Source organism: Talpa occidentalis, unplaced genomic scaffold, assembly GCF_014898055.3.
Source record: "Talpa occidentalis isolate TD23 unplaced genomic scaffold, MPIMG_talOcc4v2.1 talOcc4.4, whole genome shotgun sequence".
Classification (NCBI taxonomy): domain Eukaryota; kingdom Metazoa; phylum Chordata; class Mammalia; order Eulipotyphla; family Talpidae; genus Talpa; species Talpa occidentalis.
This window is the reverse complement of record NW_023604295.1, coordinates 21,130,481-21,148,907: the sequence shown is the minus strand read 5'-3', so window position 1 is coordinate 21,148,907 and position 18,427 is coordinate 21,130,481. Positions and strand designations below refer to the sequence as shown.

The 18,427-nt window shown below is 39.7% G+C and overlaps 1 protein-coding gene across 1 annotated transcript in view; it reads left to right on the top strand.

The window, feature by feature from the left end:
• The window catches only part of NCEH1 (neutral cholesterol ester hydrolase 1), a 62,697-nt gene extending 44,817 nt beyond the window's left edge, over positions 1–17,880 (top strand). The window contains exons 4-5 of the mRNA XM_037525113.2: positions 12,146–12,317; positions 14,345–17,880. Coding sequence (XP_037381010.1) covers positions 12,146–12,317; positions 14,345–14,962 — 790 coding nt within the window. The 3' untranslated portion in view covers positions 14,963–17,880. The remainder of the gene's footprint in view (positions 1–12,145; positions 12,318–14,344) is intronic.
• The last annotated feature ends 547 nt before the right edge of the window (positions 17,881–18,427 follow it).

Below are 18,427 nucleotides of genomic sequence, written 5' to 3'. Positions count from 1 at the left end.
TGACTTGCCATTCATTTACAAAATTGTATAATTTGGGGTGTCCAACTTCACACCTTGACATGTTCACATGTTTCCCTTTCCTTCCACCAAAGCTCCAGGGCCAATCCACTATGGTATTACCTTCCCATTCCATTCTCACCTCCCTCCTCTCTAGTCCTCTCAGAGTCTGAGAGTTATTTTTTTGTATTTTTCAGTTTGTTTTCTGTCATTATTTATATTTTGCAAATGAATGAAATCATCTGTAATTGTCTTTCCCTTTCTGACTTACTTCACTTAGCATAAACACTTCAAGATCCATCCATGTTTTCCAAAAAAGACACTCTTTCATCTTTTTTAATAGCTAGTAGTATTCCATTGAGTGTGTGTGTGTGTGTGTGTGTGTGTGTGTGTGTGTATACCACAATTTCTTTATCTAGGTGTCTGACAATGGGCATTTAGGTTAATTCCACATCTTGGCTATTTTGAATAATGCTGCTATGAACATAGGCATGCATAAGTCCTTTCATATTAATGTTTTAATAGTCTTCAGATAAATGCCTTTCAGTGGTATTGCTAGATAATACAATATTGCTATTTTTGTTTTTTTTAAGGAATCTCCACATTGTTTTCCATAGAGGCTGCACCAATTTACATTCCTACCAATAGCAAATGAGAGTTCCTTAAAAAAAAAAAAATTAATAAGGGATCCTAGATAACCATCTAGTTACTTTATTTTCTTTTTTGTTTTTAAAGATTATATATTCATGCATACAAGAATGGGGGTACAGGTCAGATGTGCGGAGGATGAGAGGATTCTCCAGAGACAGAGTGGGGAACAGAACAGGCAGACTGACTGAAACACACTGCTGAGGGGAGAAGCAGGTGAGACAGGAGAGGTCTGCTGCGCCATGTGGGTTGTTCCCCGACAGGCCATGATGGAACCCGTGCCACAGAGGCTGCAGACAGCTTCACAGTGCTGCACTCACCCGCCTGCGCCACCAGGGGAGGTCTAGTTACTTTATTTTACAAACAGTAAAGTGTAAACTAAAGGTCCAAAAGGTTGAAGTGATCTCCCCAAGTCACACAAAATAGTATCAGATATAAATTAGAATTTGTTGACCCAACTTTAGAATACCTCAAATTATCTTTTTATTTTAGTTTTGGAAACTTCTGAAAAAGGAATTAACTGAAATAGAAAGAAATATACAATTAGTTATCTGCAGCATACAAGCTTGATTACTACCTTTTAAAATCTAAAAACCAATAGCATTTTTTTTTTTTTTGTGGGACCCTCGCCGGCAGCCGGGGAGCGAACTGGCGCTGCAAAGGCTGCAGGCAGCCTTGCAGCCCAGCGCTCAACCGCTGTGCCACCAGGGGAGGCCCAAAACCAATAGCATTTTAAGAGAATTTCTCCTACAACCAAGAGTTAGAAAATTTATTCTCCTGAAGTCAGGTTCTGAACTCAGGCCTTGTTGAATAGTAACCCATTCATCAAATCTTGGTTGAGGTAGTTATTATTATCATAATTGTTGGTGATATTAATATTAATGTTTTGAGTTGTTCTACTTGTGTTATATTAGCCATTCTTTATCCAGAAAAATAAGAAGAATGTGAACAATACTTTAAACAACTGTGGTAATAGTGATAATACGGAAGTCACATACCTATTCTGAGCAGGCACATGCAGGTACTATTGCATGCATGGTCTCTGTCAGGCCTTTGTTCAGGTATTATTTTTTCAGCAAGGCTTTCTGTTACACCCCTATTTAAAAATTGTGAGCTGCTTTTTGTCTGCCTTATTTTTTCCCAAGAGTCTCATCAATATCTGATAAATCATGGACTGCTATGTGTTATTGTACTGGGTGGAAAGAGACAGTGTAAGTTCCATGAAGGCAGGGATTTTAGGGTTTTTTGTCTGTTTCATACTAGCTGATCATTAGTGCCTGGAAACATCCCTGGGCATTCAATAAATATTTATGGAATGAATGAATAGAGTCTCACTTTATTCTTATATAAAATATCAGATCAATATTTTGATATCTTCCTCATAGATGAAGAAATTGAGATCCAAGAAGTTTAATAATTAGCATGAGTCACACAGGGGGAATTGAAGCTGGTCCAGTGGCTCCTGAGGCTTCTATGCTTTCTTTGTCCTGGTGTCAAGGCAGTATCAAGGGAAACCAACATGTTGAGAGACAGGGTTATGGCAGCATCAGCTACTTTCCATGCCACAAGCTAGTCAAGCTCTCCCCTCCTCTCTTCTCTACCAACTGCCCTTCCATTCATGACTCATCTCTTCCTTACCCTACTCCATATCTTGGAGCTAAGAGAATCCTCTATTCTGCAGTCCTTTGGAAGGACAGGTCTTCTGAGTCAGCTAGGCAGCTCCATCTCTGTGAACAGGAGCCTTAGAGTCCCAAAGACTTAGTGGGCTGCTGTGGCCCCTCTTTAATGGCTTTGGCCCCAGACAGCTTTGGACAACTCCTCCCTGGGCCCTCAGCAAGGCCTGCCACATCACCAAGAGCCCTCAGTGCAGTTTTCTAATGCAATCTTGTCATGTAATTAATTGCATTATCTGGTCCAGGCAGATGGTCACAGGAAAGCAAGGCTATTTAAGCAGCTGAGCCCATTATGCTGCAAGGCCCTATGGCTCGGTGATGGAGAACCAGCTTCAGGGCTATTTCTGTGGTTTCCTGTGCCGTGCTAGTGCCTCACAGGCCTGAAGAAAGGAGAGAAGTTGGGTTTGTTTGACCTGGTGCCATGAGGATTCTCCACACAGGTCTTACCCTCCAAGGATTCAGTATAAACAATTGACAACATGCCTAAGCCCTTCTGCACATGTATCAAGTAAAATAGGAATTCTTTTAAGTCTATCCATAAAACACAAATTGGTGAATAGAATATCTTTAAGAAGTCTTAAAAAGAACCAAACGTAGGGGCCTTCATGGTGGCACAAGGGGTTAAGTCACAGCACTATGAAGCTGTCCACAGCCATTGCAGCACGAGTTCGATCCCCAGGCAGGGAGGTGACCTACAAGGTGCAACAGACCTCACCTGTCTTGCCCACTGCTCCCCTCAGACATGTATTTCAGTAGTTCTGCCTGTTCTGTTCCCCACTCTGCCTCTGGTGAATCCTCTCGCTCCCTGCTATACCCCAGTTCTTGTATGCATAAAAAAAATAAATCTTTTTTTAAAAAACAAACATAGAAGGGTCTACTTTCATCTTAACCTTTTCTTGTGCCTAACCTATACAATGGAGCCTCTAGAAGTTTCACAAGGGAGGCATTACTCACAGCTGTGAGACCTCAGGCAAGTCATTGTGTGTTTTTGTGCAAAAGAGGGTTAGGATCTTTTCTGTAAACTACTGGGAACAGAAATCATAACTTTTTTCCTTTGGTTTCCCAATACCCAGTACAAGTCTTAGAACATGTGTGCTAAGTAAATATACTTTGATTTATTTGGGTTAATGACTTCAAAGTTATCTTGAGAATCAGTTTAGACATCTGAGATGAAAGGGTTGCAGATACACTATAGCACTAGATAACTCTGGAGAATTAGTGCTCTCATCCAGAGAACAGAATGTCTAATTTACAGATTTGTTTATGAATGTTTGGAACTTACAGTGCTTTTATTTGCAGAAATAATAACCTCGGTGGTTATGATCCAGACCAACCCACAGAGCACCTAACTTATGCTCTAATTGAGGCTTAGCCAACATCATATGATCACAATGGTTCTCTTGAAAGTCTGTTCAGAGGTTTAACTTGTAAACATATTTCTTTTCACCATTCATTCATATTTTCCTTTTTCTTTTTCCCCATAAATATATATTTAATACCTATTATGTGCCAGTTACTATCTTAAAATCTGGTGACATAATAGTGTAAGTCAGACCTAATTTCTGCCCTCAAGCAGTTTACAATTTAAGTAAGAAAAAGACCTGGAACAAATAATGTTTAGAGTCACATGTGATATGAAGTAGATAAATACTAATGGAGATATTTAATAGATCTTACCTAGTTTGAAGGGTCAGAAAAGGTGCCTTTAAAGAAATGATGTTTGATTTGAGCCCCTACACATGAACAGCATCTAGTTAGACAAGTAATTGGAAATGGAAACCCAAAGGAAGGGCCTGGGGGGCGGGGGGCGGAGAAAGGCAGCATTTTATTCCCTAGCATTAAGGGAATAAAATATGAAAGAAAACAGATGGCTGGACTTACTCGTTGGGAATTACAAATACCTCCACACACACATACCTACCCTCATACATACAGGTGCGCATACAAGTGGATGATTCTGAGAGTCTTTAGCAGGATGGTGAACCCTTTTCTCCTGGAATTTCTCCTTCTAGTTGGGAGGGTGTGTGGAGACAGCTCCTTCTTACCTTGAGGCTCGCAGGAGTGGGTATTGGTATCATGATTTTGTTTCATGGACGACTTGGCCCCAGGGGAGCCTGGAGTCAATATTGTGTGGAGCCCTGGTAATGGCATCACCTTACATGAGGCAAGTACCAGGCACTAGATCCTTGGTTCAGGTCGCTGGTGCTGGTTCAAAGTTTTGGGAACAGATCCAGAAACAGAGATAGATAAAGACCTGCTTGTATACCATTTTATGCTTTGCGTACAAGTAGCCCATGCTTTCTGTTCAGTGACATCTACAACACTAAGAGTTTTTACATGTTAATTACTTAATAAGTATTTGCTAAGCAAATGAAAAAGTTTATCTTATGATATCTCATTTTGATAATCTAGAAAAGTTCTATTTTATATTCATAAGCTATTTTGAGATACTTCAGTGCAGTTTATCTGTAACATGGTACATTTCACCAATATTTATACACTAGGACATAATAGTAGAACTCTAAGACATTAGGGAAAAGAAGGATTTCTCTCTTTTTTTTTTAAAGATTGATTTATTTATTTATGCATGTAAGAACTGACTGGGGTACAGGCCGGAGGTGTGGTGGGTGAGAAGATTCACCAGAGACAGAGTGGGAAACAGAACAGGTGGATTGACTAAAATACACTGCTGACAGGAGCAGCAGGCAAGTCAGGAGATGTCTACTGTGCTATGTGGGTATCTCCCTGGCCGGGGATTGAACTCATGCTGCAGTGGCTGTGGATAGCTTCATAGGTTGTGTCTTAACCCCTTGCACCACAAGGGAGTCCCGAAAGATTTCTCTTTTTTAAAGATCAAATGAAATATATATATTAAAGATAATAACAAAGTAGGCATCTTAGATGTTACTAAATTCTATAACAGATTTTTGTTGGTTTTTTTTTTTCAGATGTGGAACAAATTTATGTTTTGTTTTTAATTAAATCTTTACTGTACTCCTAAATTCTTCATTTTATGTCAGTGAAGAACTTTTTTCCATTCCACTCAATGTCAGGTGGCACTAGTATGGAGAACCTGCAACTTTACAGAGCTGTAAATAAGAGTGGGGTTGATGTGGACAACAGTAGCTGGAGCACACCTCTCAGTTTGCTGCTGACAGTTATAGGCAATAGGACTTCTACGCCTCTGGCTTTTTATTTTTTTCTCTCATCCCTATAGTAAGAGGAGAGCAAACTGACAAGCCCAGTGCTCCCAGGAGGCACAATACAACTCAGATCTCATCAAAGTCATTACACAACTAAAGGTACTTGGGAAAACCCAGAACTGCAGTGACCTAACTCTGATTTTGCCTTTGCACCTTCTCTGATCCTCCTCTGAATTCTAAGCTGAGAGACCCTCTAGCATCACTCTCCTGGATAGCCCAGAAGGGTGAAGAGATCAAATTCCTAAAGGCTCTTCAAAAAAGGGAAGGTTTCTCAAAACTACCCTTCAGTCCAGGCTGACTTTAGCAAACATAAAGGCCAGAGTCATGAGTAATATATTTCTTTTTTTTTTTTAAGATTTATTTATTTATGCATACAAGAACTGGGGTGTAGGCCAGAGGCGCGGTGGGTGAAAGGATTCAGCAGAGACAGAGTGAGGAGCAAAACAGGCAGATTGACTGAAATATACTGCTGAGGGTTGCAGAGGGCAAGACAGGAGAGTCTGCTGTGCCATGTGGGTTGCTCCCTGGCCTGCCAGGGATGGAACTCATGCAGAAGTGGCTGGTGATAACTTATAGCACTGTGTCTTTAACCCCTGCGCCACCACGGAGGCCCACGAGTAATTTAATACTATAGAAAGGTGATATTGTGGCTTCTTAGAAGAAGTAGGTTGCTTTGTTTTTTTTTACTATCAGTAACTCATGAATCTCTTCTTTTTAGACATATTTGAGTAATATCTTCTTGGACCCATTTTCCAAGAGTTAAAAAAAAATCCATTCTTTTCTTTCATGTGTTTTAAGTCTTTAGAATTTCTTGGGGAGAGGAGTGAGTGATGAGAACTTTACCAAGAGCCCTGCAGCTGCAGATAGCTGGATCACCAACCGCAGGAAGGCTGTGAGGCCTAGCTCCACTGCCTGAAATGACAGAGAGAGGAGGCTGGCTTGGGCAGTCACCTGGGGGAGTGCCTGGCTTTCTAAGTACCCTGGAGGTTAAAGGCCAAGTTTGCTTTTGGATGGGAGGTGGTTTAGATAAACACCCGAGAGCCCAGGGAGGAGTTCCCCCACTGTGTGAAGTCTTAAACTCTGAGCAAACCAAAAAAGAATCCCTTCACTTAAGTAGACTCCAATTCTAGTGATTTTGGCCAAGCATCCTGACATCTGTCAGTTCTTTTGAACGTTATTCTTTTTTTTTTTTTTTTTTTTTTTTTAAAGTTTTATTTTATTTTTTTTTCCATTTTTTTTTTTTTTTTTAATAGAGGCATGTTTTATTTATTTATTTATTTGTTTGTTTGTTTGTTTATACATGCACTGGGTACAGTCAGAAGCGTGGGAGGGTGAGAGAATCCACCAGAGCCAGAGCGGGGAGCAGAGCAGGCAGAAGGACTGAAGTACACTTTGAGGGGAGCAGCGGGCGGCAGGAGAGGTCTGCGCGCCATGTGGGACCCTCCTCTGGTGGCTGGAGAGCAGCCGGGGATCGAACCAGCGCCGCCGAGGCTGCGGGCAGCTTCACAACCCAGCGCTCAACCGCTGCGCCACCGGGGAGGCCCTGAACGTTATTCTTATCTAATCAGCGAGGCCTCTGCTAATCTCTACTCTCCCTTGCTTTGATTCCCTAGTCCAAGTTATCCCCAAAGGGTCAATTGTGAAAGAAGAAACAGAAAGGGGACTCTTCCTTAGCCTTCATGCACAAACCATATTTTAAGAATGAAAAGTATTCATTCAAAATCCTTTCACTTTGTGCAATTTATTATATATTCTTTGAATGAAAAGAAAACTTCTACCTGTTGGAGGAATACATTGATTTTTCCTCTGGAGTCACTGTCGAATAAAGGTCACACTATGAATTTATTGATTTTTTCCACATAGTCCCTGAAGATATAGGTTCCCTGGCACTGAGGGGGGATATTAACCTTTTGATATTCTTTTTTTTTTTTTAAAGATTTATTTATTTATTTGTTTGTTTGTTTGTTTGTTTGTTTATTTATACAAGCACTGGGTACAGTCAGAAGTGCGGGAGGGGGAGAGAATTCACCAGAGCCAGAGCAGGGAGCAGAGCAGGCAGAAGGACCGAAGTACACTGCTGAGGGGAGCAGCAGGCGGCAGGAGAGGTCTGCGCACCATCTGGGACCCTTGCCCGGTGGCCGGGGATGGAACCGGCGTTGCAGAAGCTGCAGGCAGCTTCGCAACCCAGCGCTCAACCGCTGCGCCACTGGGGAGGCCCCCTTTTGATATTCTTAAGATAAATCTATTGAACTCTTCTTGGGAGATGGTGAAGACTGTGTGGGGAAAGACCCCCAAGAGGAATGAGACTTGACCTCCTGCTGAATCTAATAGGAGCACAACTTTGCTTTAGAATATCTTATTACCCCTCACCTAGTTGGCACTACATGAACTCAGTGTCCTTGTCCACAGCCTTGTTCACGTGGCTCCAGATTAGGTTATTTTGAGGGAGAATGCGTGTTACAGCACTCTTAGAGAACTGATGTCACTCAGGACTTCAACTTCAGTGAGGCGTGGGGTCCCACATTCCCCCTCAACTCCAGATCTATGTATGGCACCTGCCTTTGATTCAGAGGGCAGTTGTTAGCCTCTGAGCCTGGCTCCATCTTCCTGCTCACTGTTAACAGAGTAGGTGATACAGTAAATAACAGATCAGAGAAATGGTGCTGCTTATTTCAGAGAGGTATACATCAAATTCTTCAGCACATAATTACGACTTTTTGTCTACTTTAGAGGAAGGTTTTTTTGCATTTGTATAATGTACATTTTCTATACATTTGTATATTTTATACATTTGTATTATATATAAATATATAATATTATATACATTTATATATATTTTATACATTTGTATAATGATACATTGTTAGAGTGACTTTAAGGGCTCCAAGGAAGGAGAGTTACTTTTGTCAGGGCTCCCTGAAGGTTTCATGGAAGAAGTTTGAAATGAGACTTAACAAACAGAAAATAATATTTGATTAAGTATTGCTGGGTGGCAAGAATGGGGGATGCAGTGAGGCCAATGCATTGGGAACCAGAATGGGGAGATGTGAGTGGACTCAGTGATATTTATCAACTCTGGTTGTACATTAGAATTATTTGAGGGCCTCCCCTGGTGGTGCAGCAGTTGAGTGCTGGGCTGCAAAGCTGCCAGCAGCCTCTGCAGCACTGGTTCGATCCCGGCGCTGGTGAGGGTCCCACATGACGAGCAGACATCTCCTGCCACACCCCCTGCTCCCCTCAGCAGTGTATTTTGTCACTCTGCCTGTTCTGTTCCCTGCTCTGGCTCTGGTGAATTCTCTCACCCTCCCTCACTTCTGACTGTGCCCAGTGCTTGTATAAATAAATAAAGAAAGAAAAAAAAGAAAGAAAGAAATCTTTTTTTAAAAAAAAAAGTTATTTGAAAGAATTTTTTTCACTTGTAGATATACTGGGTGTCAGCCCAGACCAATGAATTAGAATATTTTGTAGAGGGCTTCAAACCTCAGTGTTTTGTAAAGTTCCCAAGATTATCCTAAATTGCATGCAGAGCTGAGATTCTCTGAGCTGTGCATAGAATACAGGAAGTGGAGTCCTTGGAAATGTTTCAAAAGAGTAGGTAGATTAGGAAGAATTTCCTTTTTTTTTGCATTTGAAAAGCCATCTGATATGGCTTATTAATTTTCCCACTGTGGATAGTACTTAGAAGACACATTTTATATAAAATAAATTTTTTAAATTTTGTTTGAAAAGAAGAAAAGTATGTTATTGAAATGTGCCTAGCACTGTGCTAGAGGATCTATTTTGAGAATATGGTGGATCTTTGAAATCATGAGAGGTATTCTGAGATGTCCAAAATCTACAGTTCAGAGTATTTTACCACTTTGGTGACACGTGATGAAACACACACATATTTTGAAGAATGAGAATTTTCTTAAAAAGGGAGACACATGGGTTTTGAAACCACTTGTAAATTTATTCCACAACTTTACCACTTCCTCACTGTTATAAACAAGACATACTTCTAGAGCCTCGTGTTCGTATCCTTAAATCCACCATTTTACTCTGAGATTTGAGTGGCCACATTGAGAGTCCCTGACGGGTGTATTAGGAGTAAGATAGCAATTAGAAATAGGATCATTTTTATAGCTTGGAAATACTTACTGTGTTAACTACACCTCATTCCTGAGTTTACACAACATTGTGTTCTTATAGGAGGCATCTGTAGTGCAAGGCTTCTATTCGGCAGTGTAGTCTTCTACCCCTGCAATTAACAAGGAAAATCGAGACTGGTTACCATAACTTCATCAGGTGCTTTAACTCAAAGTCTATAATTTTAACGTTTAAAAAACAGAATCCTTGGGCCTCCCTGGTGGCACAAGGGGTTAAGATGCAGCACTATGAAGCTATCCACAACCACTGCAGCACAAGTTTGATCCCTGGCCAGGAAGCTACCCACATGGTGCGGCAGACCTCTCCTGACTCGCCCACTGCTCCCCTCAGCAGTGTATTTCAGTCAGTGAACCTGTTCTGTTCCCCACTCTGTCTCTGGTGAATTCTCTCACCACCCCCACACACACCTCTGGCCTGTACCCCAGCTCTTGTATGCATAAATAAATAAATCTTTAAGAAAATAAAAAACTCATAAATATCCTCCTGATTCTCAGTGTCCTGTGTCTAAAAAGATTTTACAGAACCCTCTTGTGATTCCTCTCGGTTCAATTTCAAGCTACTTTGAAGCCTCCTCTTACACTAGGCAATCTCAGAAACAACTAGTTTCACAATATTCTCCATTCTGTGAAAACTGGTCCCTTGTTATTGAATAAAACTATAGAATATTTTCAGCTTGAACAATGATAAAGGGTTAGAAGATAGGTCTTTATGAACACTGGAAATACTCTTACACTATCACTGTTTTCAAGCATGTTTACTCTGTTAGCTGAGCCAGTTATTAATCAACTGTTAAAATTTGAGACAACATCACATTCGCTAAGACCAGTTTCTCTAACTTCAAAGTCACCGAGACCTTTGCAAAACATCTGAAAATTTAAATTGATTAATTTGTTTGTGCATATGTGCTATTAAAATTTGTTCTTTAGCCTCCAGGAAAATATTTTATCATGGTGTATGGAATTTTGCTGAGTGAAATAGCCTTTATTTTCACAACTTGAGTCACAGAGTGTATTTTTTTAAATTTTACTGAAATAATTACATATTTGACTTGTTCGTGCTGAAGTTAGAAAATTGAGATCTCATCCCAGAACAAGGTGTAAATAAAATCTTGTGAGATGTCTCCACCTAGCGGATAAAGTGGTGTACTCCTACTCTGTTCATCCGTTATTAATGAATGGAAGGGTGTAGAGCAGCCGCTTTGAGACAGTGAAAATCTGCTCGAGCAAACAGAGTTTGGATGATTAAAAAACCACCACAGATGGAAAAATAAGAAATAAATTAGAAAACTTATTTATTATAAGGCAACCACTAAAGAAGTTTCTTACTGCATTTAGAGTTCAAAAGGTAGTAAATTCCTGAATGAATTCCACATCTACATTCTCTACTTATCAAAGTATTCTACAAATATTTGTCTCCTTGATTGGATCTGCACTGGAAGCCAAGCTATTTAATCAAGTGAAGTCATCCACTAATATGATTTCAGGAATTGGTGGGATCCAAAACAAAAACAGTAAACTAAGCTCGTAGATACGGGGAATGGATTGGTGGCTTTCAGGGAGTGGGGGAATCTGTAAGGTGGTCAGTAGCTACAGGGTCCCTGCTATAAAGTAAAATAAGCCATGGAATGCAATGTAAAGCTTAGGGACTATAGTTAATTGTACCATATTGTACATTTGAAAGTTGCTAAGAGAACAGATCTTGAAAGTTATCAAGGGAGAAAAAAGCTTGTAACTATGTGAAAGATGTTGGCTAGATTTATTGTGACAGGTGTTAACTAGGTTTATTGTGGTTTCATTTTGCAGTATATACCTATATCCAACCATTACATTGTACTCCTGAAATTAATATGTTACACGTCAATTATATCTCAAAAAAGGTATACAATCTGTTGATTTTATACCTTTATATTTTACACTGCAGTGTTAACTAGCACCTCTATCACAGCACATAATTATAGTTTGTTTTTTTATGGTGAGAACAACTAAGGTCTGGTCTCCTGGCACCTGGAAGATTATATTGCATTATTGTTTATACAAACAAAAAGGTATTTAATCAGCTTTTTGGATTTTATATGGGGGAAATTAAGAATTTTATAGAGGGTAGCTTAGAAAAAGTCCATTTTCAAAAATAATATGCTAATTAAAAATAGAAATCCAAAGACCTTAAGTATTATTAGATTTTAATAGTTTCTGTCCTATCTTGTTTTTGTTCTGTTTGATTCATTTTACAACTCAAGTAACTTTCCTGTGTCCCATTTTTTTCTGAGAAACAAAATGAATATATTAATTCTGTACTCAAAAAAGGTTTTTTTGTATGGATTAATTATGTTCTTTGACAGATACTGGAAAAACAGATAAATAAAGCAGAGAATACACTCTTTGGAAGAAATATATTTTAAAAAATCATTTTCATATGAGGCAATAAAAACAGTAATATACCCTCGTCCTTAAATGAATACAATTTTTGTTTTCACAGATACAGGTTAGTTCCAAAGGTTTATTTTCCTGCACAAGTTCATGATGTTGTACGAGCCACGAAGTATTTCCTGCGGCCAGAAATCTTACAGAAGTATTCAGTTGACCCAAGCAGAATTGGCATCTCTGGTGACAGTGCTGGGGGAAATCTGGCTGCTGCCCTGGGCCAGCAGGTAACAGACTGCCCTGAGGTGCTGATGGTAGGAAGGTTTGATGATGTCCAGCAGACCCACATGTCCTCCGATGCATGTGGCAGAGGCTCAGCCAATAAAAGGTCACTCTGCAGCCAAGTTAGTCTGATGCGTGCACTTGGCGTGGCGTAGGTTCAGAAACCTTTCCAGAGTAAGAAGAGGCATCATTGAAAGAAGTATTGTCTCTCAGTGCTTATGAAGACCCTGCTGATAATTAATGTGAGAGGACTAACATTTTAGAGGGCTCTCTTGCTCCTCGGGGGTATGTATCGAAATTAAATAACTCCTGCCCCTTTCCATGTTGGACTTGCCAATTGAGGTATTTTTGATTAAATTTCATTTGCTGAGATTGTTGCCTTAGAACTTTAAGCCAAATTTAAAAAGTGTTTTCAAAGTTTTTTAAGATAAAATGATTTTTTAAGAGATCTAATTGACCTTATTAAATGATTCACGTATTGGGCAGCACCCCAATTAGGTACTGCAAGGGCTTACACAATGGAGGATATTTATAGACAGAAAGGGTGAGACAAGGTGATTTGCCTAAGATAAGATTATTTCAGATAAAGCCACTCTCCCTGAATGCAGGCGGGGTGCTTATCACAAAGATGACCTCGTTGGTACTGGTTAGGAAGCTCCAGATTGATTGGCTTAGGAGGACACTTATAAAAGAAAACTTAAATGTTTCAGCTACCCGAAATATCACAAAAGTTAGTCTAGCTTTACCTGATTAAATTTGAAAATTGTGTCTAGAGCCAATAGCACCTAAAATTTTAGGCAGCTGTGCAAATACGAAGACAAGCATTTTTTTTTCCTCTTATGGATTCTGTAACTTAAGAATAGCATATCTGCCTTCTCACCTCCAAATGTCACTTGGTGTTCTCAAAAAACATCTGCCCCTGTATTAACGGAGCACCTTGGTTTCTTTTCTTTGCTATAATTAAAGCACTTGCCAATGGCAGAGTTGCTACCCATGTGCCCAACTGTGGCAAGAACAAAGGCCCAGAGAAGTGGGGAGTATCTCATGGCCTTTAAAGCCATACGGTAAAGGGATGGAATCCAGCCCTCCCCACCCCTCTGTGAGCTAGGATTTTGTCAAGTCCCTTAACATTTATCTCTGAGTCTTAGGAAAATGAGGATAATTCTATCTGATTGCAGAACTGTTGCCAGGACTTAGTCAGATAATCTATAGACAATTCTTGGCATGTATTATTAGTAGTATTTATTGATGATTTTCTCTTGTGATTCTAAGGATTGAATTTGAAGCAAATTTTCTGGTTAAAATAGATTCTTTAGTTGCCCATGAAGTGTACAGCAGCCCAGTTAATTCTGTAGGATGTCACATGAAAAATATATCATCTTAGACACTAGAATTAGAAAACAAGGCAATATATTCCCAGGGAGACATGGGACAAGAGAAATCTGCTGAGGTGGGAGATTCGTTCACATTCCCAATCAGCTTCACTCTGGGGCACATGCGCATTAAGTAGAATGAAGAGTGCTTGGCCCACTCTATTTAAATTCTTACTCTCCCTCCAAGCATGAAGGCTACGTACTTATCAGAGGAGCTACCCCCAGGTCCTCTTGAAACACTCAGTCTCATCATCTCTTTAAACTTTTCTAGCCCCTCCCCATTAGGGTCTGACTCCTTTTTTTTTCTCTCCAAGAAGCCATGCCTTTTGTGGCCTTGCAGGGACTACAAAAGTAAATGAGATTCACACGTTATCCTGCAAGATCATGTGCCTTTTTTTTTTTTTTTGAAGTGCCCACTTAAAACCATGAGCAAACATCATACTTTGATTCCTAGATAACCAGCTGCTTGAAAGAATGGTGGTGATGGGGCATTATTTATTTTTAAGTCTCTATTGTTTAATAGCATGCCTGGGAGAAATTAACACTTATGGGCCTTTGGTTGATTGAGTCAGAGTAAAGCATCAAGCTACTTTGTAAGATATAGTTTCTGTAAAAGGAGCCAAGCAAATGAAATAATGTTTCTGATTCCTCTTCTCCAGTTTAATCAAGATGCCAACCTCAAAAACAAGCTCAAGCTGCAAGCTTTAATTTATCCAGTTCTTCAAGCTTTAGATTTTAACACACCATCTTATCAGCAAAATGCGAACACCCCAATCCTGCCCCGGTATGTCATGGTCAAGTACTGGATGGACTACTTCAGTGGCAGCTATGACTTTATCCAGGGAATGATAGTTAACAATCACACTTCACTTGATGTGGAAGAGGCTGCTGCACTCCGGGCGCGTCTGAACTGGACATCTCTCTTGCCAGCATCCATCACAAAGAACTATAAGCCTGTCATGCAGACCACTGGCAATGCCAGGATCATTAAGGAGATTCCTCAACTGCTGGATGCCCGTTCTGCCCCGCTCATCGCTGACCAGGAAGTCCTGCAGCACCTCCCAAAGACCTACATTCTGACGTGTGAGCATGACGTCCTAAGAGATGATGGAATCATGTATGCAAAGCGTTTGGAGAGTGCAGGCGTGGAGGTGACCCTTGATCATTTTGAGGACGGTTTCCATGGCTGTATTATTTTCACCAGCTGGCCCACCAACTTCTCAGTGGGAATCCGGACTAGGAATAGTTACATCAAGTGGCTGGATCAAAACCTGTAAAGAAATAAAATTTCTAGAATGCTTGAGCTCCTCCTGACCTCCTGTACATGCTTTGGAAAAACATGCACTTTTTATTCAACTAATTTCCTCTTGTTACTCGTGAATCTCTATTCCCTGTAAACTTTGTGTTAATTTAATTTTTTAAAAAGTGATTTGACTAACAAGTGCAAAAACAACTGAATCTGGTTCTCAAAATGGACCAGGGCCTGTCTCTCTGTTCTACTCATTGTAACCGAACTACTTCTAATCCCCACAACTGCAGACAGCAAGACTAGGAACTGGGAATAGCTTTGGGTCCTGCCTTCAACAAGAGTTTCTTTTCAGAAGAAATTCAGCAGCCGATGAGATAGTGACTTTAATGAGCTAAGAAAAGTTGAGCTCCCCTTCAACTCTCTAGAGTTTATTTTGGGTTCAGAGCATTGATAAACGTGTGCACTTTAAAGGTCAATACTCTTTCCTCTATGGGTGGATGGTTTTGTGGGGATTTCAACAAAAGCACTCTGACAAGGACAAGTTTCTCAAGACTTTCTTCCTTAGAGTGTTAATTTTATGAGATAGTTATCCGGCAGTCCAGTTGGATTATGATGATACTTGAAAGTTCCTTTCTACCACTATTATTAGAAAATACGTCATTGCATGCACTGGAAATCTGTACATTAAGTTTTTTTAGTTATGTTCTCTCTTTGTGGGGAGATCTTTGGGAGCAAATTTGTTTAGATTTAAAATAAATTTTCCATTACTAAACAGGTAAAAACAGACAAATGAACCAGGTTATTGTTTCATAAAGATTACTCCTGATATAAATTACCAAGAGCAGTGTGTATATATTTGGTATAGTCAGAAAAGAAGATGCATTTAATATTATTTTAAAATTATGAAAAATACCTTCAGAGGGTCTAGTTTATTCTTAAACCTAAACTTTTTCACTTACATGACTTTAAAATGGGGCTATTTTGGTATATATAATGTATGGTTTATTTTTTAAAGTTATTTAATGTTAATATATGTAGCTAGAAAGGTTTTTCAGAATAATGTCTGTAATGAATATTAAAAATAATATTTTTAGAAAACTACCATAGGGTCTAAAAAACTACCTTAGAATCATATCCTCCTGTAATTTTATGGACAGAGATAAAATAACTGTTAGTGCTACTATATATACTAGGCTACATATTTTGATGTTTATATGTATACACAAATTGAAATAAGTAGAAACCATGACTGTCCTAGTAAATTCATCTAAGCTTAGGCAAGGCATGTACTGCTCATTTCTGCTCTCTAAAGGTCAGAAGAACACTAGATCATATCCTTCTGGGAAAAGGGCATACAGTGTCACCTGGTGCCTTCCCCCTGTGTCTCCTTCTGGCCAGGTGGCAAAGTTACAACAGCCCAACTTTCACTTCATGTGAAGCCTTCACTGCCAGTGAGAACCTGCTTGGCATAGCAAGGAACTTCAATTTGGTTTGAGTATCTCTGCCCTCCTCCTGCCACTCTTCTGCCCCCACCCAGGCTACGTTTGGGGATCATAGAGAGCAGCACTACGGCCAAGGGATGATACAACAGACTCATCTGTGGGGAGAAAGTAGCACTTTTTCACTCATTCAGAAGATGACATTTCCCCACTTCTGGAATTGAAATGAATGAAAATTTGCACACTTATTTTTCATTTATTATTGTGTAAGCCAGTAGTATTTTATGTACAGTGTGTGTGCCTGAGTGCATATTAAAACAATCATGTGAATTTACTTGCTAATGTGTTCAGGCAAGTCATTTACCACCTCTTGTCTTCTTTTCCCTTTCTGCGAAAATCAGAGAATGGAATTACTTATCGCTGAGGCCTCTTTCCACTCTAAATCCCACTAGTTTGTTAAACAGGACAATTATATTGACCTTTCCTACAGTGAATTTTTTTCCCACATACACAGAGACATTCATCATCAAAGTATTTTTCTTAAAAAACTGGAATTTTAATTCTTGCTCTGATAACTACCTCCCTCATTTAATATCATTCTTTTTGACACCACTTAAAGGAATCAGTTTTTGGACCTTATTTGAAGTTACCTGTCTCTGAGAAAGCAAATATCATATATGCAGGGTTGCTTACAATGACATTTGCTCCTAGAATTGTGAGCCAAATCCTAGAGTAATTATAGATAATAACAAATGATCCCAGGGCTCTAAAGGGCTCTCTCAGATGAAAAGGACATAAAAGAAAAAAGGGATCAACCACTGTTTCTGGTGAAATACTTGAGTTTCATTAAAGCTTTTACAGACATGAATAATTATCTAATGACTTGCACTGTATCCCACCTCGGATCTCTCTAGAAAGAAATTCCTCTTGGAATGATAGCAATTGGGAATCATGATATACAAAACCCACTAGAAATGAGAGGCTAGACCAAATAAAAATCTGAGTCCTTTGGGAAGCCTACTGAGTTGATGTTAATGGTTATGTTAATGGAACAAGTTCATTTTCTTTAAGTTTTTCTTCATATGAAAAAAAGTTTATGCTCTGCTGGTTGATTTGAGATGGGGAAGAGTATGGCTTTGTTTTCTTTTCCTATTTTATGAAAAAGCTGATTGTCTTTTTGTCATGTTACTGTTTGTGAAATATGAACATAAATATATGAAGAAACAATCTTGAAGTACTGCAAAATATAGTGAAGTGTAAATTAGTTTTAGAGTTTTATCATTGATTTGGTAAGCTTTTAAGACTATTGTATAATTATCTTGGTGGATAGAATATTTTGTGCATGACCTTTTAACCTTTGACTTTTTGCTGATTTCCCATTGCAAAGGGGTAGGCAGATTTTATGAAGGATTTTAGCAATGTATTTTATAAAATGAAAATTCAGTGTGGAAACAAGAAAGTATCTATTTTGACTCATGTTTGGAAATAAAATGGCTCCATCTGGGAATGTGCCTTTTTCACTTACCCTTGTGTTGTTGTTACCAGGTTCATCTCTCTTTATTTGTATATCCCAAATACTTGGTGTTGGGCACCAGCTCAAAGCCTGCCCTGGTTCATGATACCAGCAGAGGAGAGAACGGTCAGGATGCTGCCCCCCCACCTGGCAGGGCCAGCAACAAGTCTTTATTGAAGCAGCAGGAGACAAGATACAGCAGCAACATTTGGAGCAGCTGCAGCAGCAGGTGCTAGCAGCAGTCACCTGGAGCTCTTGGGGGAAAGGGGGTGCCTTGGGCAGCCTCAGGGGCCCCCTGCTCCAGGCAGCAACAGAAGCAGCAGTAACAGCAACAGAGGCAGTAGTCAGTGGGGGTGGCGGCGACCCCTCTGGGCTACAGCCACAATTATAGCCCCTCCCCCTCAGGAGCCCTGTTAGCTTTTTTTATTTTTTAAAGTTTTTTTTTTGTTTAAAGATATATATTTATTTATTTATACAAGCACTGGATACAGTCAGAAGCGCGGGAGGGCAAGAGAATTCACCAGAGCCAGAGCAGGGAACA